The sequence below is a fragment of the Berghia stephanieae genome, chromosome 5, assembly GCF_034508935.2.
Source record: "Berghia stephanieae isolate SIO BIC M18660-M18661 chromosome 5, UCSD_Bste_1.3, whole genome shotgun sequence".
In the NCBI taxonomy this organism is placed as follows: domain Eukaryota; kingdom Metazoa; phylum Mollusca; class Gastropoda; order Nudibranchia; family Aeolidiidae; genus Berghia; species Berghia stephanieae.
The window spans coordinates 52,868,922-52,895,006 of NC_088364.1; the positions used below are offsets into that span (position 1 = coordinate 52,868,922).

Sequence of the window (26,085 nt, forward strand, 5' to 3'; positions counted from 1 at the left end):
CATTAGTATTTTTAATGCTCTTACTTGATCAATTTCGGGAGCTTAGAGAATCCAACAGTATTATATCGATATGATGAAAGTAGAGCATTGCCCGATAATTCTTTTCTGAATCATACCAAGACACCGCGGGAGTTGTGTGTGTGTGTGTGTGTGTGTGTGTGTGTGTGTGTGTGTGTGTGTGTGTGTGTGTGTGTGTGTGTGTGTGTTCACTTTAGATTGTCAGATTGGCATTTTAAAAACACATTTTCTAATTCTGATTTCTTTTCTTTTTTTTTTTTTGTGCTATAATTTACTATGGAAGACAGCATTTTCGAATGCATTATCCGTGCATCAAATGGCAGCGAGATTGTATTTTTCCACCAATAATAATAATAATAATAATAATAATAATAATAATAATAATAATAATAATAATAATAATAATAATAAATAATAATAATAATAATAACAATAATATTATTATCATTAATAATAATTAATAATAATAATAATAATAACAATAATAATAATAATAATAATAAAATAATAATAATAATAATAATAATAATAATAATAATAGTAATAATAATAACAATAATTGTAATGATAATTAAATAATAGTAATGATGATGATGATGATGATGATGATGATGATGATGATGATGATGATGATGATGATGATAATAGGCCTAATACCAACAAGAACAATAATAATAATAATAATAATAATAATAATAATAATAATAATAATAATAATAATAATAATAATAATAATAATAATAATAATAACAACAACAACAACAACAACAATAATAATAATAGGAAGGAGAAAATTAGACGTCTTAAACGAGGAAGTAGTTCGTTAAAGGTCAAGTTTTACACCCCCCCCCCCCCCCTTCAGACTTGAGCCCCTCTCATTAATCTGTGCTTCCCCCCTCCTCCCCCCCCCCCCCCCCCACACACACACACACCGCTAGCAACACCATTCTGTCATCTTTCATTCGCATTTAGTGTTTCATGCATGTCTTTTTGACATAGGGGAAACCCGAAACGTCCACATTATCTGCCTTCGTTAATTGAATTGACTCTTCCATTCTATTTGATTATTATTATTTATTTAGCCGAGCTTCAAGCAGCAACATTTGCATCTCCACTTTATAGAAGAAACGACATTGACGTCACTCAGCTCTTTGTTATTGTTTTTTACAGCCATTTTAATTATTACTACTCACTAAATTATATCGGAGTATAAACGTTTTAAGTTTACACACAGTTTTGTGTGTTTGTAAGTTACATCCGACTGGCAGATGTTGTGAGTATTTTATCTAAACGCATATCATCAATACATAAATTATGATTTAGATTAAGATTTTTATAAAAAACAAAAAAAAAAAACACCCAAAACAAAATAAGATAATTTCACAACTCGCTAAAATTGTTCTATGATCTTTTTGGTATTTTTAATAGAAACCATTAGGTAAGCCTGTGTGTTGCTCTCTCCCTCTCTCCCTCTCACTCTTCTCTCTCTCTCTCTCTACACTCTGCTCTGGGCCGTAGCACAGGCAGGGTTGCCAGTTTGGCATTTTAAATGCCAGATTCCAAAAATCTGGCATTTTTGAAAACCGTTTGGCATTAGAAAAATCATTTGGCATTTGGCATTTTCATTTGGCATTTTCTTTTCTTGTATATTATACTTCAAATGACACCTTTTCTTAATTATTTCTAAACGCGTAAACACAAATCTCTTCACATCGGAAAACTTTGCTATTAAAACTCGCACCCTGAACTAGCCCTGCCTCCCTCAGATATTCACTCAAATTCAGCCCTCGACAAGTATCCTCGTAAGTTTTCTGGGAATCTCCTGCAAAACTCATGTATATTTGCGTCATGGTCGCCTGTTAACTTTCACTCCACTTAGTAGTCAGTAGGTAAAAAATTACCCCAATAGGAAATTTAGTATAATTCAACAAAAAAAAAAAAAAAAAAAAAAAAAAAAGAAAACACGCAAGCCACCAGGATATGATAGTAAATTGTCTATCAAAAGTGAGTAGTTTTCTTAGTGGGGGAGGGAGTCAACAGACTTTGGCATTTTTTTTTGAGTGTTTTGGCATTTTTTGAGTCTTCCCCTGGCATTTTGTTGAAAAATAATCTGGCAACCCTGAGCACAGGAGTGTGTTTTTGTTGTTTGTTGTGAAGAAGACTGGAGGACAGCTTGTCAGTACAGTGGAAAGTGGATACAATTTTCTGATCTGGAAACTATCTGTTTTACGTTTTGAATACTTTGTTGAAAGTGCATTGATTGGTTTATCTGCATTAATTCTTGCACCTTGAAAATGCGTTGTAAATTTTATTTTGTCTGGGATTGTAAACATGAACACAATACCACTCGGTAAGTTGATATTGGATGAGTTGCAAACAGCATGGCATGGGTTGGGCTTGGGGCAATGACAAAAAATGGCATCTCTGTCATTGTGTTTTACATTTATGCCACTTAAAGATATTAATAGTCGGTAACTAATTGTTTTATTTTATTATTATAGTTCTACTCATTATTATTCAATAGCCTGACGGGAAAGGCCAATGCCAATGAGAGATTTTGTATGATTTTGCTGCTTTTGCGTTGGGGATTAGGCTTATTAGGAAAGTCCGTTATTATTATTATTATTATTATTATTATTATTATTATTATTATTATTATTATTATATTATATCAAACTGACACTAACAATACCCCTCTCCCACCTTCCATCCACTATCAAACATCATTTTAGATTTCATTTTTATTCAGATCAACGGTACATTAGGTACATTCGCGTTTCCAAAGATTTTTATGATATAGTCTATATCTATTAGCTCTATTTGTTTTGGGCTAAAATCCCCAAAATAGTGAATAGGCATGAGTCTATTCCAAACAAAAGAAAACAGCACTCATTCACCAGTTTTAATGCTCATTTCAACTCATTTTTTTCCAATCACCATCCAAATATATGGAATTCTCTGCCCGAAAATATTTTTTAAAATAAATAATGGCCAAATTGAATTTGACAGAGAAATCGATAAAAATTAAAATCAAAATAAAAGCCTAGGCCTAGGATACATCCATTTGTTCTCACCACACTCACAGTCATAGTACAGTCATGATTATCTTTGATGCATGTAGTTACAACTTAATGTTAATTGCCACAGAGTGAGTCCTTGATAGTTGACGGTTCATCACCTACCATGGAGTTAAATTCAAACTCCTCAGGTGCATGCAGTGATTTTAGTCGAGCCTCGATTTGCGCATATACACGGATCCTGATCGAATCTCCTCATTTTCCAATCATTCATTCATTGTCATTTGTTGTGGAACGGTCTGAGTCCACACTCATGGCATTTGCTTTTAATTTTTATAATTCTATTCAGGAATTTGAAGATGAGTTAAAGTCATATTATCTAAACAATGACTACTGCTTTTTTTCAGATCCAAATTTCAAATTCACTGGAAACAAACAGAAGAATGAATTGGCAAATCCCTGCAGAGTATAAATAGGCCCAAAATATATATTATTTTAAAGCAGGATTTCCTTTGTTTTAAAGAAAAATATATTGCACATCGTCATTATGAGGCAACAATTCACATAAGATTTGTGCAATTCAATAACATCAGTCAGTGGCAATTAATAATAAATTGTTGATGATTTACCAACTGGCATGGTCCATGACAAAAAGAGGGAAAAGGAGAGAGAGAGAGAGAGAGAGAGTAAATGAAGAGAGACAGAGATATAGGAGAAAATGAGAGTACTAATATTTAACATCACTCTGTGGCTGTTAATAGTTATAGTTGACGATTTACCAACTCGTACGGTCCATGGTGAGAGAAAGAGGAGAGAAAATGGCCTTGTGTGTGTTTGTGTGTGTGTGTGAAAGAGAGAGAAGAGAAAATAAGAGTATTGATACTAATGACATCACTCTGTGGCAGTTAATGGTAGACGATTTAGCAGCCAACTGACATGGTCCGTAGCTAAGAGAAGATATAAGAGAAAACGTGAGTATTGTTGTTGATAACAACACTCCTGGCAGTTAATGGTAGATAGTTGACAATTTACCAACTGGCACAGTCCGTGGCTAAAAGAGGATATGAGAGTATTAGTATTAATAACATCACTTCCTGACTCTAACATTACTCCATGGCAATTAATAGTACATACATAGTTGATGAACTGACTTGTCCGTGGCAATTGACATTGGTCAACAAATTACCATGGCTCCATAGTAGATGACGATTTGCCAATTGTCAAGGTCCTTGGCAATCTAGTGTTACGTTAGGTGTTGCGCAAGCAATTGCATGAAGCAGAAAGAAAAAATACAAGAAAAAAATTTGTTTGGGAACAAACCTCAGACATGCAGCCATTACACTGTTATACCACTGATAGTTGGGACAACTAAATGCTTTATTCTTCTTAATGTATACATTCTACTGTGAACACTCGTTTTGCATCAAAGCTAACAGAAATTGAACATGTAAGGATGTTAATGAAGGTCCCTATTTTTAATTGAAAATATCAAAGTAACAAAATTAGGGAACAGGCACAGTCTGTTGATTAAACAGTGGCAGACAAAGCAGATCTAGTGACTTCCATTCGGGCTGTTTCAGATTTTTATCTTGCACCATTGCCTCCACTCTATAAAATACCAAATTTTATCAAAGAATCAAATCCCTGACACAATCAAATTATAAGGGTGAACAAAACAGACTGTTTTGAGCTTGAAGTCCTGGCTATTTTTCATTTTTTTCTAGTAAACGTAAAGTACTGTATTATATTCCTTCAATGATTCGCTAGCCTCTGACCACTTGAATCTCTAATTTTATAGGCATTTTTTGATGTTAGACCCTGTGCCAGCCATTTAATATTCTGATTTATTTTTTAAAATAGTTTTTTTGTTTTTTTGTTTGTTTTTGTTTAGTTATAAATATGCTCATATATTTCTTTTCATTTATGATTATTATTATTATTATTATTATTATTATTATTATATTATTATTATTATTATTATTATTATTATTTTTAATTAATTAAGTTATTTTTTGTATTCCTTCCTCAGGATGTGCAACGTTCTCCTCATATCTCTATGATCAAGATTTTTAGGTTCAGTTAACTATATCAATTTCATAAAGTATTTATTCATTATTTATTCCTAATTACATCTATTATATTATTTAAAGTAATAGCTGAAAGCAAAATTATCAAATAATATTTATATTACCAATTACAAAGCTTGGAAGAATAAGAATTTAGCTAGACGGTCTGTGTTTCTACATCAGTGTTGATCATCAAATCCAGATGATCTTATTTGATACATAGTAATTTGAGAAATATCAGGCGAAAAAGGAAAAAAGATGTCAATTCATATAAATAATCACAATAGAAATTACAACAACAACATGGCAACAACAAAATCTACATTAGATATAGAGGCATCTGAAGGTTACAGCAGTGATGCTGATGATTTTGAAGATGAGATTATGCTCTTCTCTATCTCGGATCTGGATGTGGATGCATCATGCGAGTCACTGGCAGATCAAAAGAGTTCATCACACTCTCCGACTGAGCAGCTTGACAACAGGGCACCCAAAACCAAAGGTCATGTTACATTGAGAGAAAGAAGGCTTATGAAGGTAGGTACATATATATGCAACTTCTCTGTTATTTAGAATGCTTCCAGTCTGGGTTTATTTAGCATTTATTTTGACTTCTTTTTTTTTTAAAGTTAACCATTAGTTTTTTTGTATTTGTAAAAGAAATCAGACTATTTTTATCTTTTAATCCATTGAAAGAGCTCAAGGTATTTCATGTGCTAATGTATGTGATTTTTAATTCATTTGAAAATGAATTTTTGTGGGATAGTTATTTAAAAATCAGTAATAAAAATGTTTCTGCTGTTATAGTAATGTTATATAATTGTTTGTGTGGTGGCACAAGATTATCAGTAGAAATTTGCATACCTGCCAACTCTCTAGATTTTTATCATGAAAATTTGTGACATTTGTTCTCAAATCCCTTTTTCCTAAAAACATCATCGTCATTATCATCATCATCATAGGCAATAATAACAAGGACAACATCATCATCACCACCATAATTGTTATCACATCTACATGTAAATCCCAGATTTGTCAAAAAATTTCCCAAACAGTTGGCAAGTCTTGAATATCAAAAATCATTTTATAATAGGCATAAGTTTGGGTTTTGACTTTTGGTGGACTTACATTAAGATTTTATATATCCTTTTCTCTTTTTTTTTTTTTTTTTTTTGTGCCATGAAATTGTCTCTAAGTTTCGTAGGATGTACTGATTCCATTTTTTCATTGCCATTCCTAAATGACTTAGCTCTTGATTGTGGTATCAAATCAGATGTGGAATGAATGAATGTGTATTGAAATATATATATATATATATATATATATATATATATATATATATAATATATATATAAATATTAATGTTTACTATTTTTCTTTGTGTGTCATGATTGGAATCTTGATTAGGGAATGTTTTAAAGGAAAATGTATTACTATGTATTTTTATGCACTGTGTGTTAAAACCTATGTCGGTCAAAGGCTTCTATTAGCCTGACTACATTATCTATGAAACATTTTAAAATGCCGACAATAAATAAATATTTGAATTGAAAAAAAAAAAAGATTCATAAAATGTATTTATTTTTTAAAGTAAAAAGAAGAGTAGACACTGAGACTGGCCTTTCACTACTGCCTCATAATGTATAACAAGAGCTTTTTGACGATATTTCTCATCTATTACTCTTTTATTTCTCTCTTTCCCTAATCATAGGCTTATTCTAACACATTGCCGACTGCAAACCTCAAACCCTTGGCCATAACCCAAGCTCTTGAAATCCAAAACCAAGCCGACAACAAGCGACCCAAGTTAAAGCTTAAACCTAAGTTTGAGCGGATTATGAACAAATTGCGCAAAGGTGTGGATTGTTGGGAACAGTACCATCTGGATGACTTAGAAACAGAGCGCTGCACCAGGCATCGTTATAATGCATTGAAGAAAGAATGGACTCAAGACACGGTGCTCATTAAGATGGAAAAAACGGTGAATAAATGAAAGATAATTAATATTTATATTTTTTATTGAGATAATGCTCTTAAAGGTGAGATAGTCATTCTCTGTTGGTAAATAACAATTTTAAACATTTCTTGTTAACTACTACTTCTAAAACATTTGTTGTTAACTATTACTTCTAAGAGGATATCATGACAGTTGGTGGAGCACTTGCTTCATAAGATATCGATTCCAGGTGCTGTAGATTTTTCTGAGAACGTGCCCTCACTCATCCACCAAGCAATATTGGATTGTATTGTTAGATCTGGCCAAAATTACATTGCAACTATCAAATTGGTAATTAGTAGGCTATTGTGTGCTGGAAAAATTATGGCTCCATAGGTCTTATGGCTGTAAGGACTGCTTAACTTATTCCTTAGCACGATTTAATTTCACATGCAAGGGAACTAATGTTAGCTAATTTAGTTCTACTTTCTCCCAATTGCTTGAGAGTATTGTGGATTAAATCTATAAATTATTTCCGACAAAAATTAAAGACATCGTTGAAATTGGAATAAGTATCGTGCTGAAGAGGAAAACTGGCTCACTGTAACTGATATTGTGTTTAATGACTGCCCAAAAATGATTTAGTTACCATCCATTTCATTAAAACTTCAAAGTTAAAAACAAGAAGATTTCATGGGAATGTGAAATTATGAATACTTTAGATTTGTTTGGATTTTCTTTTCTTTCTTTTTCTTTTTTTTAAATCTGATATTGAGTACAATTTGATAATGATGCAATCATGTCAAAGTTTCAATGATATTTGATTTTTAAAAAGATTTTTCTCTTTTTATAAACTAAAATATAAATATATGAGTAAAGATATTTAGTGTTTTCAGCAACACATATATAATTCAAATTGACTTGTTAATTCACTTGCTTAAACGCATATTCAATGTTTACTCATAAATTGAAAATAAAAAAGGCTTGTTCAAATATGGTGCAATCATGACTCATCATGTATTTTTCAATAGTAAATACAAGCTGCCACTTCATGTCATAATAAATAACACATGTGCAGAGTGGCACAAAAAACTGCACAACTCACTAGGACACATTTTTTGATAGGTTGTCTGACAGGTTTATCTTGGTCTCTTGAGAATTGAAACATTTGCACTAATGCATTGTTAACTTCTAAGCTCTAAGTTCTGCTAAATATGATATAAACTTTTAAATAATCAATAATAATAAAACAAAATATTTTTGAACTTTTTGTCCACCACCATCTCAAATTCGTAGGTTAATCTTGATCATATTTAAAGCAGACTTTCTCCGCTTTCAGGATTTCCTACCCTTTCTGACAAATGTATAAAATTAACTTAAATTGAAACTGTATTGCACATACATTATTCAGTGATGCCAAAACTCCGGTTTCACCAGAAAAACTCTGGTCTGGTGCAAAATATTTCGGGTTACGGGCAACTTCTGTCAAATTGCGGTGAGGTCAATGTGTTCCAAGGATACCCCCCCCCCTTCCAATCACGACATCGTCATCACTGCCACTACTACTACACACACCACCACCATACATCATCATCACATCACGACCACTACTACTACACACCACCACCATCACATTACAATCACTCACCACCACTACTACTACATACACTACACCACATTACTACTACACACTATACTACTACTACTACTACTACTACTACTACTACATCCAATACTACCACATCATCTAACTAACACTACTACAACCATCACCACCACCACCACATCATCACTACAATACAACCACCAGCACATCATCACTACAACCACAGCTACAACCACCAGCACATCATCACTACCACTTCAACTACAACCACCACAACCACATTGTAATCCCTACAACTACTACTACTACTACTACTACTACTACAACCACCACTACTACATCATCACCACTACTACTACTACTACTACTACTACTACTACTACTACTACTACTACTACTACTACTACTACTACTACTACTACTATACTACTACTACTACTACTACTACTACTACTACTACTACTACTACTACTACTACTACTACTACTTCTACCACCCCTACTACATCATCATCAACTCAACTTTTAAGAAATTAAATAGTATAATGATTGATTGGATGTTTCTTTTTTTTTATATATATTCACAATCGTGGTTTAGATGAATAGAAGTGAAGGTGTCACTCAAAACTCAAAGTTAAGAATTGAGTTCACCATCAAATTTATATAGAATCATTACCTAGTTAGAAATAGTACTGTTTTCTTTTGTTTTTTCCTTCATTTTTTTTTTTTGGGGGGGGGGGGGGGGGTTACCTCCCTTTCCTCCCAAATTGATAGCAGAGAAAATAAACGAAGGGAAACAAGATCCTTACCTGTTTAATTCATCAAGTTTTTGAAGTGTTTAATCTGAATTATACTTGATAAGAAATGTTTTTGAAAAAAATTTGGGAAAACAGCTCTTGATATCCCAAAGTCATTTATGATGGAAATAAATGTCATTTGGTATTTAATCGTTAGATAATTATCTTTGATTAGAGCTGGCACCAAAAAAACGGTTTCACCAATCGGATGTATATGCATTATTTGTCCTTAATTTACCCTTCTTTTACTTTTCTTGGAAACATTTTTACACAATTTGAAAGATGCACGGTTAAGACAGCAATAGTTTGAATCTGTATTATCTTATTTCCACAGTCATTTGCAAGAGGAGCTATGAGGCAATGTTTCAGAGTGTAAGTGTGGACATTAATTATAGGAAGTTCCTGTATTTTTTAATATAAGGTGATCACATCTTTCCAACTGATTTACTGCAACTGTAATGCATTCCTTAAGAGGAAAGACAAACTTAATATAAGATAAACATTAAAAATCTGTGGTAATGTCATGACAGTTGAAAAATCATTTTGAATGACTTAAAAGATAGCCCTTTTTTAGTTTTGCTTGTTTTTTGTCGTGATGGCTCTTAAAATCTTGACTTAAAAAGTAAGGGTCATACAATCCTCATTCACCAATGGTTTCTCAATGAGGATGTGAATGAGGTAATTTGAAAATAGACAATACAATAACCCTTAATCAAATGAACATTGTTTTTGTTGTTTTTTTCTATTTTGAGACGTTTTATGATTTCTTTCATTGACAGACGAAAGCGTCATTCAACAATGTGTAACTCATCCCATGGACTTGACATCAATGCTCGTAACTACGTGGCCAAAGGCTATATTGAAAATGTGGATAGGGAAGTTTATTTCCAGGATGTCAAATTACAGATGGATGCTAAGCTTTGGAGTGAGGAATACAACAAACACAACCCACCCAAAAAGGTACACAGACATACTCCAAAAACGTATGATGCCAACTGGGAATAAGAAAACACCATTAATCAATCTCCTTTCACTTCCTGATGATTGTGAATGCAAGAAACAATATTATTGTAAAAAAAATTATACCTATAATATTTTTATTTACAGTCATACTCTCTATACAAATTTACTTGGTAAATGTACAGAAATCAGTGGGTCTGGATTTTGATTTATTTTTCTCTCTATTTTAAATTTGAATTATAGTTAGAGTGGGAAATTTTTTATTTTTTTCCAGATTTATTGGGATTTCTTTTTCAATTCACAAACTCCCCAATACTCACAAACATTTCCTACCTTATATTTAGCGTTACTTAAATTTAAATAGGCAGGCCTGTCTTTTGTAAGAGACAATTATGGAAATAAGATAGCAATTCTCGTTGGAATGAGTGGTGAAATTAGTTTATTTACCATTAATTAATTCTCTCTCTAATATTACTAAATATAACAGAAAAGATTTTGCAGCAGTAATGACTGATAAGTTAAGACCTGACTGGAAGCAAAGTTTAAATTTGAATAGCTTCAAACCCAAACTTGAACTTTATATAGTGCAATATCCACTAAACATGCTCAAAGCGCTTTACAAAGGGTACCTGACCAACAGCAACACGTAATATGTAGAACAAGACATGACGCCTGTTAGGCGAGATTACCATTTTTTCTGACAGAGACAGCGTCAGCCAGGTCCCCATTTTACACCTGAGTTCGTGAGAGAATGTGAGAAAAGAGCCTTTTCATAGGGCTCAGCAGTGCACCGAGCGAGGTTTCGAACCCAGGACCTTCAGATTTGAAAGTGTCATACCACAAGACCACAAAGGATTTATCTGCCAAATATTTATAATAGGAAAGATCAGTCTTCCAAGCCAACATTTAATACAACCAACTCGGGAGTCCTTTTATATATTTTTCCCTTTTCTTTTTAATCCAGATTTCTTCCTTGATTATAAAAACATTTTTTAAAAATTGTACCTGTTGTTGTCTGAGGAGGGTTACATGCAGCATTTAATTTCTTTTCTTTTTTTTTTAAGGCAAAATGTGGACTCTTTTAAACTTTACATTTTACTTGTAGTTTTACTGTCATTGACTCTCACAGCTAAATGACTTTGGGACTGTGCAATATTTTTCCTGATGTCATGTTGGTGTCTTCTTTGAAATTTAGATAATATGAAGGATTACCCAGTGGGTAAATGTCAAAACACGTGTTCCATCGTATCCCTGTGTATTCCCTTCTCCAGGTGGACATTTTCCAGATGTGTTTGATAGAGATGTTAGATCGTCCAAACCAACCCTTGTTCCATATGGAACATTTCATAGAGGGCGAGTACATCAAGTACAACTCAAACTCTGGGTTTGTGGAGGAACATCAAAGATTTACCCCACAGGTAATTGTCATTCTAACATTGTTTTCTCATTGATGTTTAAATGAGATAGCAAATCAATAATGACTATATACTTGAAGGTTTTTTTTACTGCATGAAATTAAAAAATAAAAACCAGACATTTGAGAAAGGGAGGGGAAAGAAATGTGACCCATCACTTCAATCAGATATTATGTTGGAATGAACTGGATTTAGAAAACTAAGTTTGTATTCAAGTTGATCAATGTTAGAAAATTTTAGTTTCTTGAAGTTCAAGAAAGAAAGTTCAATCTCCTCATTGAAGGCATGTTAACTCATTCAACCCTGGCCCTTTACCTCCGTACTTCCGTGCTTTCCCCCCCTTCCCCAAGAGATTTTTTGAAATATACTCATGTTCTCAGTATATAGGAAAGTTTGTGTGTAGATACTTTTATTCCAACTATCCAGATTTAAAAAATAGTAGCTCAGATATTACACATAAATTGTCTCAGAAAAATGCAAATAGTGATGGGGTACATGTTACCACAGCCAAATACTGAGATAGTCGATGATAGGGGTGGGTGAGTTCAATGTTAAGCTTAAAATTTTAAAGATTAGGTTGACCCTGAGATAATGTAGTTTTGAGATGATTGGTCATAAATGTATACAATATAATTTAATATTAAACTTTTTAAAAACAATGTCGAGAAGTGAAAATTTGAACAAATAAGGATCTGGAGGCGGTGTTTGAGTTTTGTTATAATCTGTTATTAAAATTGAATTTGAGTTATGTGTCATTATTATTGTTTTCTTTTATGTATGGAGGATGAAAGGAATACACCCCTTTTGAGCCAATGGTCTGAGTTCTTCAAAATTCCTGTTGTGTGAAACAGTGTGACAATAGCTTGCTGCCCTTTGAATACATTTCTAATATATCATGGAAGTACTTTTTACCTGTAAAATATTGAAGATCCAGTTTCTCAATCACTACAGGGTGGAGATAGGACTCCGATAAAAATTCTGTTTGGTTAGATTGTGTGTAATTTCTTCAATTTGAGTTGGTTGCTCCCCTGATTATCACTTTTTTTTTTTTTTTTTTTTTACCTCAGGCATTCAGTCATTTCACATTTGAGAGGTCCGGCCATCAGTTAATTGTCGTGGACATCCAAGGAGTCGGTGACCTCTACACAGACCCACAGATACACACAGCATCTGAAAATATGGAGTATGGAGATGGGAATCTTGGTCCAAAAGGCATGGCTCTGTTCTTCCACTCACACATTTGCAATGATATCTGCCGCAGCCTGGAATTATCACCATTTGATCTTGCAAAGGCAGAGGTTGAAACATGCATGGAATTCCTTCAGAAACAGGTATATTAGGGAAATTGTTGGGTTTTTTTCCTGTTTAATAGCAATGTGGAAATACCACATTACTGGACTAGCATTATTTTTAAAAAATAGATATTGATAGAATTTGGTATTAGTAATTGACAATCTGCGATTGGAGGACCATCGTGTGTTTCTAATACTTCATATATGATATCAAATTGGGGAAAGAAAAGTAGATATTTGTGCTTCAATCAAACAAGTGCTGGGTCTGTTGCGGGCATAGTTGTCCTGTCTCTTCAATCCATTCTATTATCAACCTCCTTCAAAAAAATCCACATCTCATCCACTCGCCTGTCATCCATTTATTTCATTCTTGGTCTTCCTCTACTTTTACTTCCATCTAGCATTTTTCTCTTCTTTTTCCAACTATACTTATCTATGTATTATGACAATTAGTTCCCTTCATCTGTTAATCTACTCAATTTTTATCAAATGTGTGGAAGAATGGTTTATCTTCATTCTCAAGTTAAATGTAAAGATTCTCAACATTAATACAACCTGCAATGTTATATTTCATTTATGTTTATGCAATTTGATCACATTTGTGGGTGGCATTCTCAAATCTCAATCCTCTTTCCTTATTGCCACTGTAGGACAGAACCATCTCTTAGAGCTTCATCTGTATGTCAAAGAGATTTTAAATGTTTTTGAACTAAACACCAATTCTTGCTTGTTCAGTCTAGCTTTATTCTTTTCCAGCTGAATGTTTTATCTCCATGATCATTTTGGTAATTGGATGATTTATGATTTTCTCATTTCTCATTTCAAAACAATATAACAAACAGAAAAAAGACTCTTATATGACCCAACTGCGCGGTGATTCTGACCACTGCCTGTCCACATCTCCCATGGACACATTTGACGTCTCCGAGTTCCTGGGCCGTCAACACTCTCACTCCCATTCATCTCAAGATGGAGACTCTGTTCCTCCCACCCCAACTAGTGATGACGATTCCATGAGCTTTGGGAGCCCCATCCCTTACCATAGACCTTCAAAAATCCGCTGGCAGAGTGAGTCATCGCAGTCAGATTCTCTGACTGAGGTAAGGGGCTTTCTTTAACAAGGTCCACTTCTGGTGTAGATAAGAGTAGAGGTGCGTCATAGTATGCAGTATTTTTATAACAATAAGAGAACAAAACGATTTTTGTTCCAAGTGAGACAGGTCGAAGGTGAGAAAAAAAAGATGTTTCAGTTGTATATGTATTTGTTTGAGTGTATCGTTTGTGTGTATGTATGTGTGTGAATGACCTTTTTTATATTGTATTGTATCAGGTATTTATAACTCTTTGGCAAAAACATATTAACAAAATTGAAGAAAGCATTAGTTTTTTAGGGGGCAGTGGGGGCGGTTTTTAAGTCTTTTTTTACATACAAGGGGGAACAACTGGATAAATTAAATACAGATTTTAAAAAAAAATTTTTGAGTTGACATGCCATCTGAACTTTTTGATGGAGTGCACAACGGTTTAAAATATACATGAACGTGTTTTAATTATGCATCTCTATTAGCAATACACAACAATTCATTGCTTTTGCTTTCAGGTTGATCATTAGATTTCTATAGCTATGTAATTATTTACTCACACTGATCTCTCTGAAAGGGCTCAAACTAGTTTCATAAGGCAGCCAATTTCAGTAGGCTTCTTTTAAAAAAACATAATTTAGGGATTTTTGCATTCTCAAGTCCTTACAAAAGTTAAAGAAAAGTATGTACTAAAGGTACACTTTGTTTTCAAGTCCTTACAATAGTAAAAAAAAAAAGTATATTAACTAAAGGCATAGTTTGATGTTCAAGTCCTTACAACAGTTACAGAAATTTGTATGCACTAAAGACATAGTTTGTTTTCAAGTCCTTACAATAGTCAAAGAAAATTGTATGAACTAAAGGCATAGTTTGATGTTCAAGTATTTACATTAGTAAAAGAAAATTGTAAGATTTTTCTTTATCTTCCGGCTTTATCTGTAAATTTTTTATCTTTATTTTAATCTGTACTTTTCTAGGAGGAAGAACGGAGAATGTTTTCAGAAGCACAAAAGTCCAGGGCTAGGCCATCTACTGTGCTTCATGAGATGGATTTTAGGAAATTGAGCAACCTTGGGATTGGAGACTCTGTTCTTGGGCAGGTCAGTTAAATTGGTCGTGACATTTAGATGTTAATGTTCAAAATCCTTACAACCTTCTAAAACTGGAGATGTTGTTATCCTCAAAAGAGGGTGTTGATCTATCACAAGATAACATGATTACCGTCGGCATAGACCTGGTAGTGGTAGTTATACAGATTTAAACAGATTTTTTTTTTGTTAATTGGCCAAATGTTGTCAAATTCATATTTTTTAATCCAAAGCTTTGAGGAAAACTTGTAAAAATGATAGTTTCCTCGGTTTGGGATATGTGACCATTGAACATTACTCAACCAATTCTTAATCATTTGAGCGTAATAATTTGAGTAGGTGACTTTCAAAACCAGCTAAGTCACATCTAGATAGAAAATGAGATAATGCTCTCTTTCAATATGGACATTTTTTAAGTCAAATGGAATAAAAACAAAAAACAATTGAATTTCAAATCACTTTGAGTACTGATATATAAGACAAGCAGTTTTTCCTCTTTAACTCATGAAATAAATGCAACAAATAGCAGTTTGCTCTGAGTGATGAAAGCGAGATATTAAGCAGGTTTCGAAAGTCACCTCCTCAATTTATATGAATAAGGGTAAGTATCATACTTTGTTTTCCCATAAAATATACAGATTTTTTAAAAAAAGGTTTCTAGCTTATGGCACAGATCAAAACATGAGCTTTCCATTCCACCGATGTGATGTCGATGAGATTATTAGAAAATTTATGACATCTCGAATTCTCATCATGGTCCTTCCTGTGCAGTGTTGTTACAATCACAACCTATTTATGCATCAAGGCTAAAATCACTTTCGATGCTTGCCAATGAAAGGGCTTGTGATTAACCAGCTGTCGTTCAGCTTTCAGATAGATTATCCAACCAAGAATGCAACATTTGAGCCGTAACGATGTGACCAAAGTGGAGACACAATTACAGTAATGATAGTGAGCAATTACTGCTGCATCTCAAGAAAGAGATTTTTTTTTTTTAATCTTGAAATTAACTTACCCCTTTTTATGTTAGAGGGCTTTGAGTCGAATGCACTGTTGAAATGTACAGATCTTTTCTATGGGTCATTGCCATATTTAGGTTAAATATTAGATTTTAATACAAATCTGTTTTAAGACATTATTGCTGAACTTTATTGATAAATTTAATGTGCTGAAATATGTATTCATCTAAGTACTTTGGTAAGTCTTTTGGTTGATATGGTGATATTTAGGTAATGACAAGATGCTTGGCTTTCTCACCATTACTTAATGAAAGCATATAGATATATCTGCAGCCTGGAGTATTAAAACTACAAGTAAAGTGCAAGCCACTAATTGGAAAGGATGGGACTGAATTTCTTACAAATCATAATTATCTGCTTATAACTGTAGATCTAACCAGTTCCATCTTGATCTGATCGTTGTTACTTTTATTGAAAATGGTTAGACCTGATGTCAATTTAGAAAGGTATAAGCCAGTCTTGGAAGTGTTAATGGGATGTGTAGGGTAGACTTTTGTTTATGTCTGAAACATCATGATAGGATCAATTATACAAGCCATATTGGTTTAACTTGTACAGAGTTATTGATTGCGTCTATTCCTTCTGTGATCGTTTTGTTATTTTACTTAACTAAGGAGAGAAAGAGGTTGGGAGTATAATGGAGCAAAATGGAGAATTATGTCAATAGAACTCTAAGTGAGGTTGGTATTAGAATACCACAGCTCATTTGGTGACATTTTAAATTGATTTTTGCAATGCATTCTTGGGTTATCCTTCATTCCTCAAAGATTTTATTTAAAGATTAAGAACGTTATCAGTTACTGTTGCATATTGAATAATTTGATATTTAAGTGTGATTGCTATTTGACCTGTTGGAAGCCTAGAGAAGATTTAGAGTAGAATGAGGGTTCTCTCTCTCTTATGACATTGTTTATATTTCCCTTTATAATGCTGACACATGAGTGCCAGTTCTACAGTTTATGCCAGATTTCCTGTTTCGCAATATCAGCAAATCGAAAATATCCATTTTCTGAAATTCTAGTCATCAATCAAAAAAAATGCAGTCGTTAGGAGTAAATTGATATCCAGTCGTGCAATTTATATGACAACTAAGATGTTCTACAAGGCTGTGCAATAAATATTTGTTGTATGGTTGTAGAGTTGTGAAATTAGCAACCGCTGGAACCATCTAAGTGACGGAGGGTATTTTCGAAAATGTTCCAATTTTACCCAGATTATTTCACAGACAGTAATATTTATATCAATTTCTTATGGTCAAATGAGGCTATATGATAGGTGAAGTTAGGGTCCGGTCCTTTCAGGGACACTAGGTATTTTCAGGTTTCGAAAAATGTTGACATTTGAGTTTGTTTTCAGTCCACCTGACCGCTGCCATCGTGAATTGATGTCATTTGATTGTTGAATTGTACAGTTGACTGGGATACCTGTAAAATTGGGATAATTTTTTGCTTATTTATTGCCCCAATCAAGTGGCTTGCACTGCCTACTTACTATAAAATTTAAAGGCTTCTAATCAAGTTAGGATCAAGTTATGAACATATTTTATGCATAAAACCTTCACCAGAAAAATGTTCTATTTCTTGAAATAGAGCTGGAAACACTTATATGGTGTGGTTTTTATCTGAATCCTTGTTTTGATTTGATGCCGTTAAATTTTAATTTATTTTATTTTACTGTATTTTGACATCAATTTAGTGGGATGTTAAAGTGAACCACGTTTGTAAATACCAAAATGAAAGCAGTAATTGGATTGAATAATGTCATTATCTTTACATCATCATATCCAAATGACTGTTCTTTATCTGATCAGAATATATGACACCCTTGGGTAATTAAAAGTTTTCTGTCATTGGCCAGATTCATCACGAGATGGCCAAATACCATGAAATTGGCCGGTTTTCTCTTCAAGAAGATGTGATTGACTGGGATTCTGCACTTTTCCATGAGGATCATGCTGCCAATTTGGGTGTCCTTGAAGCCATCGTCACCATGGGACATCTCTACCTTGGTCTACAGAGGGATCTTTTTGCCAACTGTGTCATCAAGGTGGGGAAACAACGAGACATGGCATTATTAGCAAAGTTTAATCATTTTCTATACAGAGTGAATTTTGAGTATTGGATATGATGAGATGTGAGGTGGGGAGATACCCATATGGGAATCAGAAGAAATGAAATAAGTTTTTTGTTTTGTTATCCTTGTTTGTTCTACATTTCTTTCAGTTTTGGTTTGATTTTTAACAAATCCATTTTTTTTTTTCATAGTGTCGGGTATTATGTAAGACCAAGTTTTGGTAGTCGAGAGTTAGGATGGTTCGACAAATTTTAAACGTAATGGCTCTAATGTTCATTAAGTGTTTTTAGAGGCTGAAAGACTCCTTTCCTTTGTTTTTTTTTTTTAATGAAACTATATTTTTTTCTACTCACTACATAAACTTAACCCAGGATTCAAATTTGACCATAATTTCAATTTTTAGTTCCATTTTGAGACAGTGGGTCACATTACAGGTTTACTAGTTCATTACATTGTTTTGTCTTGTCTCATCCAGAACCCAGATGAGTCGATGGTTGACACTGGCGTGGATTACATGGTGATGGCAGCTGAGGCAGGAGACCGGAATGCCATGATTTTTGTGGCCAAGGCCTTTCAGTCTGGTGATAATCTGGGCACAAAGAGGTAAACATTGATTTTAAAATAAGCGTTGATGGATCTTTCAATAATTACTTGAATGGTAAATTGTCCAGGGGGTGACCTATAAAAATTATTTTTAAGGCACCTGTGACCCAAAATTGTTGCAGGCACTCCACCAATCTCAATTTCAATTCAACTGTCTCAATGGTTGTGCTCCATCTTCCTTTTCCTTTATGTTGAATCTTAAAGTGTGGCAAGGGTCATCATCAAACAATTGGATAATTTTGCCGTATGTTATTTGAGGGGAGGTCCTAATAGTTGGTTTGTTAGAGAACCCGCCTCACACATAAAGGTCTGATATCGATCCTTGGTGTAGTCAATTTTTTTTTTTTGGAGCCCCTTGTCAACCCATCAGTGATTGGGTGACTGGGTGTATTAGATCTGACAAAAAATACTTTGCTTTAGACTAGTGACCTATCCAAAAATAAATTTGCTTATCATCAATTTCCTTTTTATCTTTTTTCACTTACTGCTATTACATTGTATTATGTAGTTTCCAGTCACAAATTTTACACGCTTCAGATACCTTACCATTGTCATTAAAAATATTTTGTCAATTATATGATTGATTGATTATGACAACAGGTACAAAAAATTTAATTTGTTGATAAGCATGTTTGTAAATAAATCTGAAATCAATTAATTATATAATACATAACTTTTTATTAATGTCTGTTATGCTGATGGTCGAGCAGCCGAATGGCCCATCTTGTAACAAAATCAGGCAACATTGAACATGGTCATTGACTAGATTTAAAATGACAATGGCATGAACATTTTACCAGTGCATTTTGTCCTTGATTAATGCAAATTACACACATTAAGGTCCTTGACTTTTTTGTTAATGAGAATCTGGCTAAAGAGAGTGCCCGCTTTTGATATAACCAAGCAATTTGAGTCGCATATACCTTTTAAAATATTGTGTGTTTATTTTTCTATTTATACTACTAAAAATATCAGGTAAAAAACTTCTTCCATGAGTCATGATATATATTTAATTCCACAATTTTTTAGGAGTATTTCATGGGAAGACAGTGTGTTGTGGTACCAGAAGGCATTAGAACGGCATGAACACGATGAGGGTGGTGGCTTTGATTCTACAATGGACGACCCTGACTACTCTCTGATGGAACAACAAGCTATTATGTATCGCAGTGGAGGCAACGGATTGGACAAGGACCCTCAGAAAGCTGGTGAGTATGGGAATGAAAGTAATTAAAAGAAGTCTTTCACAGTCATAAGATAAGGCCCAAGGTGGCAGAGTTTATCCTGGCTTCTGTGTAGTTAAGCACGCATTAAAATTGATTGTTACCCTTTGTTGGATAGAGCACTTTTTTAAGAACCCTCTGACTGATTTGACAGATCCAGTTTCACAACCATTTCTTGGACAGGTGGGTTTGATAGGGGGGGTGGGGGGGGGGGGGGTGGCGGCGGTGTCAGAAAGAAAAAATATCTTACTACCCATATTCTAAAGTGGTCCACATGAATGTCGGGTCAGTGCCCAATCTCAGTCGATTTGGCTATCAGGCGTCGGGAGTGATTGAAAATAGAGCTGAATTCATAAATAAACTTTACTCATCCTTTTGGGAAATTGCTATATTATATATCCTAACATTGCAAAATGCAAATGTTTCCGCGGGTGGTTGGATGGGAGCATCACCCTTGAATCATATACCTATGATGTTCGCATGGGTGGACGATCCGATAGTGATGTCGTTTCTTCTTCTCTTTACTAGCCTATCCTGCTTCTTTGGTTTGTGATTGTATTTTTGACAGGGATATTTTTTTTCTGTAAATCTTCTGCCTGTTTGTTCTTGGTTATTTATAATTTAGCTTATGATATCTTTAGGTTATGATTTTGATTTAAATTTGTACTATTTTTGTTAGATTGCTTGTTTTTTTGTTTCAGCGGTCTCTCATATAACCTCAATTGTGTTGGAAGAGACCTAAAGCAACAAACAAAAAAAAAAACAAAACAAAAAACAAACAAACAAATGTTTTTGCTCATACTTTTTGGCTACCAGGTAGCCATTGAGTTCTTTGGGATGGGAATTTCAGGGCAGGAAGTAGAACCTAAACTTTGAAAAAGATTAAATACTCTTCATGAGTTTTAATATGTAAACAAAGTTTGAATCTTGGATCTTAAGATTTTTATTTAACGATCTAGGGTTGTTTTTTGAGGGGTTTTTTTTTTTTTTTTTTTTTGGGGGGGGGGGGGTTGTTTTAAAATATTGGTTTGTTGTTTTTGTTTATTTTGTTTCTTTTTTTAAGTAGGTAACTTTGTTCTGGTGTCTTTTGTTGAACAACTTTTACATGAAAATCTTTACCATTATTTTGTCGTTATTTATTACAGGTGACTTGTACAATGAGGCAGCAGAAGCAGCCATGGCCAGTATGAAAGGACGACTTGCCAACAAGTTTTTTATGCTGGCGGAGGAGTGCTTTGGTGAGATAGAGGAGGAAGAAGAAGCATAATAATGAGATGGGAGTCAAGTGATGAGAAAGCTTTAGGCGAGATCACAAGGAGTGGTGGTGTTAAGCAGAAGAAACTGGGGAGATGAACAGAAAGTCCATGGAAATGGTCTGAATCATTTGTTTTCTTGTTACATTATCAATCATTTAGAGTTCAGTGCTTTAATTAACCTCAGATGTTAAGAGTTTTTTTTTAGTGTTTTTTTTTTTAACTGACTGATTGGCTTTAATTTTTAAAGATTATTTTCCAGGTGCAATTGGAGAATAATATTTTTGGGGAAAACATTTTTCCCCTTATGAGACTTGAATGAAGTTACTTTTTCATTTGATGCTCACATCAACTCTCTTGAGTTCATATGAATGGAAAATATAACAAGTTTGTTCCGCGTTTCAATCATGGTGAACTTCAGAGAGTTATATTCAAAAGGATGTTTCACGCTCTAGTAACATTTTCCATTTTGAACTACATTAACGAGATGTTCTGTTTAATTATCTCGAAACACTGTATTATATGTAAATATAGATACATTTTTTTTAAATGCGAGAGATAGAAAAATCTTTCATTTTTATATATGTTTACGGTCTGGTCTGGAAACACATTCTCTCATCTGGCTGTCTCGCTCAATTTATTATTATTATTCTTTGTTTTGATCTTTTAATTGTTTTCAATTACAAAAATAAATAAATAAAAAGATTTAAAGTCTGTCATCTTTGACAATCATACTGTTGATGTATTTTCAGTGTCATTTCACTGACTGTAGATTATAAATTGGAAATTGGTCTGGAGGACCTCAATTTGTTCATAGATTTTATGTTTTGGTTGTTTCGTTTTGTTTTTTTTTTTGTTTTTTTTAAAAAATTATTATAGTAGCTTTCTTTTCACCGGGTGTCATACAACAACTAAATATTCATGTGCTTAAAAATTAGAAAGTTATGCCATTAAATATCGTCTGTTGATCAAATCAGCTATTATAATGACATTTTTCTTCACAAATATGTACTGTCATCCATTTTTTTTTTAATCTAATGAGAAAAGGATTCTTTTTTGTTTAAATCCCAACCTGGAGTGTAACACACACTGTCACATCAATTAAGTGTAGGTCTGATGGGTGGTGGTTTGGTTCCTTATCTGCTAGTGACTTTTTTGTTATCTCTAGTCTCATGTTATTCTGTTCACAATGAGGAGATAAGCACAGGATTGTGTTACGCAACTTGACATGTGGGTTGTGTCTCTTTGGTGATAAGGACTTGGAGAGGACTTGTGTTGTAATTTCAAGAAATGCAAAGGAAGAACCATAGTAGATGAAAAAGAAAAAAAACAAACTTACATCATCTTTCTCCTTAGCATTTTCATTTGCATTGCCATCGTCATCTAGACTCATCCTCTTGAGAAAGATAAAAGGGGAAAAGATTATATGACTAATCTGGGTTCCATAATAGACATGACAACCCATGATGAACGTGTTAACCATCTCATGTAATTTTTAAAAAAACAAGTTAACATTTTAAAGGTTTTCTTGGGTCAGTGGTCAATGATTACAAAATACGAATTTTATTTACTCATGCAAAAGCAATGACCAGCTGAATTCCAGCCCTTTTGAATTGTGCCATGACTTAGCTATTGATTGTAGATGAAATGAAAAATTGATTATCGATTACCCTTATTAGTGTGAGAGGTATGTGAACGGGTGATTACAGAATGTTTCGCTAGATGATAAATGAAATGAGTTTTGGATGACTATTTCTTGTACAATTTTCATTAACCTGCCCCTAAGCTTTCACTTTCCTTCCATCTTTTTTTTTTAACCTCAGGAATGAGAAACATCAAAAACTTGCCGTCATTTTTAAAAGTTTTCTTCCATCTTTTTCTTGCTTTGCTTTTAATTATTATTAATTTTAAAAAATTCATTTTGACCATTAGAATTCTTAATTTTTTAGTAAACAATGCACTTTTCTGAGGATATGAAAATTACATTATAAATGTTTTGAACATTAAACAGTACTAGTCTTTAGTTTAATTTTTTTTTTTAAATTCTTTTTGGCAAAGGATTGCTCATTTTGTCAAAAGTTACAAGTTAAAACTTGCTGGTGTGCGCTATAAAGGTGTTAGTGCTAAATAGGTATATTAATATTGTAAATATTACCTTATCATCTTTTCTGGCAAGTGAATAGCTTTGATTTATCTGCCAGCCGTGTCTGTGTCTGTTTATTTTATTGATGGTCTTTTGTCGCAATTGTATTCAGTTATGTATCAATTGTACTTGTAGTTTTCCTTTTCCCATTTTTTTTTTCTTCAAATTTTAAAAAAACATTTCAGTTTTCATTTTAATTGGATATTTCTTTTTAAAATTTTTTTTTGCAATTTTATACATCGATATATATATATATATTTTATATATTTTACCTTGCTATTTTTTTCCTCTAGCTATGCATAAAATTGCACACCAATCATTGTGATCTCTCTACTGTTGAAATACCGTTTGTTTGATTTGTTTTTTGTTTTGTTTTTTTGGCTGGATCTTCCTTCCAACTCCTCTATTCCAATTTGTAAATATTTTTACCATACCAAAAACTACATTTTCCTGATCACCGTTATTGATCAAAGTACATTTCCTTCATTACAATCACTGATTTCTACGTGATTAAAAAAAAAAAATTGACTCATGGCTGGATAGTATCTTTTGCTCGGCAGTCATGTGTCTTTTTTTACCCGTTTTAATAAAAAAAAAAATAAGATCAGTATGCATTTGTTCACCATTGATGATTGACATGATGTGTGGTTTGTTTTTTTACACGAGATTCAATGTTCTATTTCCAAACACTTTTCATGTGACTAAAGTTAGCATATATTTTAGCAATTCATTTATTATGGCGCCATTAAAAAAAAAAGAATAACAATCTATACATATGTAAGGGGAAAAGTTTATCAAACCTTTTACCAAAATCTTTGTATAATCTTGTTTCAATCTCAACAAATAGGTTGTTTCTCTCTTTTTCCAAGATTTAAAGTATCTTATAAGTAGGCTTTCAAGCTGAGGTAATGTCTTGCAAAAAAAAAAAAAAATAATAAAATTAAATTAAACCTTGATTAGCTGAATAGGTTGATTGATGAACAAAGGACTTGGTGGAAACTGACAGGATAGGTAATGGCTATATTAAGGTCAATATGACAAGAAAAGAGTTTATATTTTGTTATGTAGTAATCCAAAAAAAACAAAAAAAAAAATGTCACATGAACGTTGTTTGAAAATGAGAGAAAAAAGATATTGTGTAACAATTTAATTCAATATGGGTGGGTTTGATTTTATTCTAACTTGAATATGAGCTAACAAGTTTAACCAGGAGAATAGTAATAATATATTCAATCCTGGTTTTCATCTGGCTCAGGCTTCAATGAGGTCAATTTACCTCCAGAACATGTTCGAATCCCTCTTAATTGCTCAGGCTTCAACGACGTCCCTTTTCACCCCAGAACCTGTTCCTAACCCTCTTAATTGCTCAGGCTTCAACGACGTCCCTTTTCACCCCAGAACCTGTTCCTAACCCTCTTAATTGCTCAGGCTTCATTGATGTCCCTTTTCACCCCAGAACCTGTTTCCATTCTCCTTGATTGCTTAGGCTTCGAGGACGTCCTTTTCCCTCCTGAACCTGTTCCCTTCTCCCCATGCCATCCCCTTAATCACTCCAGTTCTCCCTCCAACCCCCCATCTGTCCCCTGACTTGGTGAAAATGGTCAGATATCTTTGATATGATCATAACTATAGAACATCAATCCCCAGTTATTAAGGGCTAAACATTAAAAAAACGAAGAAAACCCAACAAAAAAAAACTAACAAAAAAGATAAATAATTATGATAAAAAGAAAAAGTGGGATACTCAATTTTATATGAATTTGAAAAATACTGTGGCCATAAAATGCTGTGTCTTCAATATGATTTTATGAAATGTTTTAAAAACCATTCATCCAGAAATGACGTGGCTTTTATTAAGATTCTGAATATGAACAGAAAAATAAACAGTTTTATTTTTCAATAAATCTGCTAGTTACGTGTTATCTGTAACAAGGAATTTTAGAATTTTACATTTGTCGAGATGGAGATTGGATAGTAAAGATGTTAAGAACGTATATATTTACTCAGTAAAAAGTTAAAAGTCATTTCTGGTTGGATTAGTTTGTCTTCTCTATCATTTTCTAATGTGTGATTTAGGTCATACTATGGTTATGATGTGTTACCCGGTTCCCTTTTTTAACTGCCATAATTATGTATGTAAAAATTTGGCCAGAAAACTCGCCTTTCAACCATCGATTGATCGATTGCAAAGTCCCGGGTTTGAGAGTTTTTGCTAAAATGAGGGTCATCTAAAGCGATCAATAAAAAAAAAAAAGAAAGTAAATATCCAAATTTTATTCATTTTGACTTTAAAATTTCTTAAACTAGTTCATTTTGACATAACACTAGATTGCTGTGGTAGGTCACGTTTATGATGATAATAACTTTACATTTTCTTGATGATTGATAATAATAGCATACATTGATACAATTCAACATCAAAAGATACGGCACTGTTAGATGATCACTGAGTAACCTCTATTCCTTTTTTAGTTAGAGATTTATCAAACATTAAA

General features: G+C 33.2%; 1 protein-coding gene across 3 annotated transcripts; it reads left to right on the forward strand.

Moving 5' to 3' along the window:
• Positions 1-1,507: 1,507 nt before the first annotated feature.
• LOC144973180 (eukaryotic elongation factor 2 kinase-like) lies at positions 1,508-25,287 on the forward strand. 3 transcript variants are annotated; one of them, XM_078915311.1, is made up of 14 exons: positions 1,508-1,546; positions 2,148-2,368; positions 5,065-5,638; positions 6,813-7,082; positions 9,774-9,811; positions 10,219-10,399; positions 11,671-11,817; positions 12,882-13,145; positions 13,949-14,206; positions 15,166-15,288; positions 18,153-18,341; positions 18,844-18,971; positions 20,001-20,179; positions 21,340-25,287. In XM_078915311.1, exons 3-14 carry the CDS (start codon positions 5,360-5,362, stop codon positions 21,459-21,461), a joined length of 2,178 nt encoding a protein of 725 aa, XP_078771437.1. In that variant the 5' UTR covers positions 1,508-1,546; positions 2,148-2,368; positions 5,065-5,359; the 3' UTR covers positions 21,462-25,287. The 3 variants fall into 3 exon arrangements, with proteins under 3 accessions (XP_078771437.1, XP_078771438.1, XP_078771436.1); XM_078915312.1 differs by having other exon boundaries at positions 1,512-1,541; XM_078915310.1 differs by lacking the exon at positions 1,508-1,546 and having other exon boundaries at positions 2,152-2,368; positions 18,135-18,341; positions 21,340-24,030.
• The last annotated feature ends 798 nt before the right edge of the window (positions 25,288-26,085 follow it).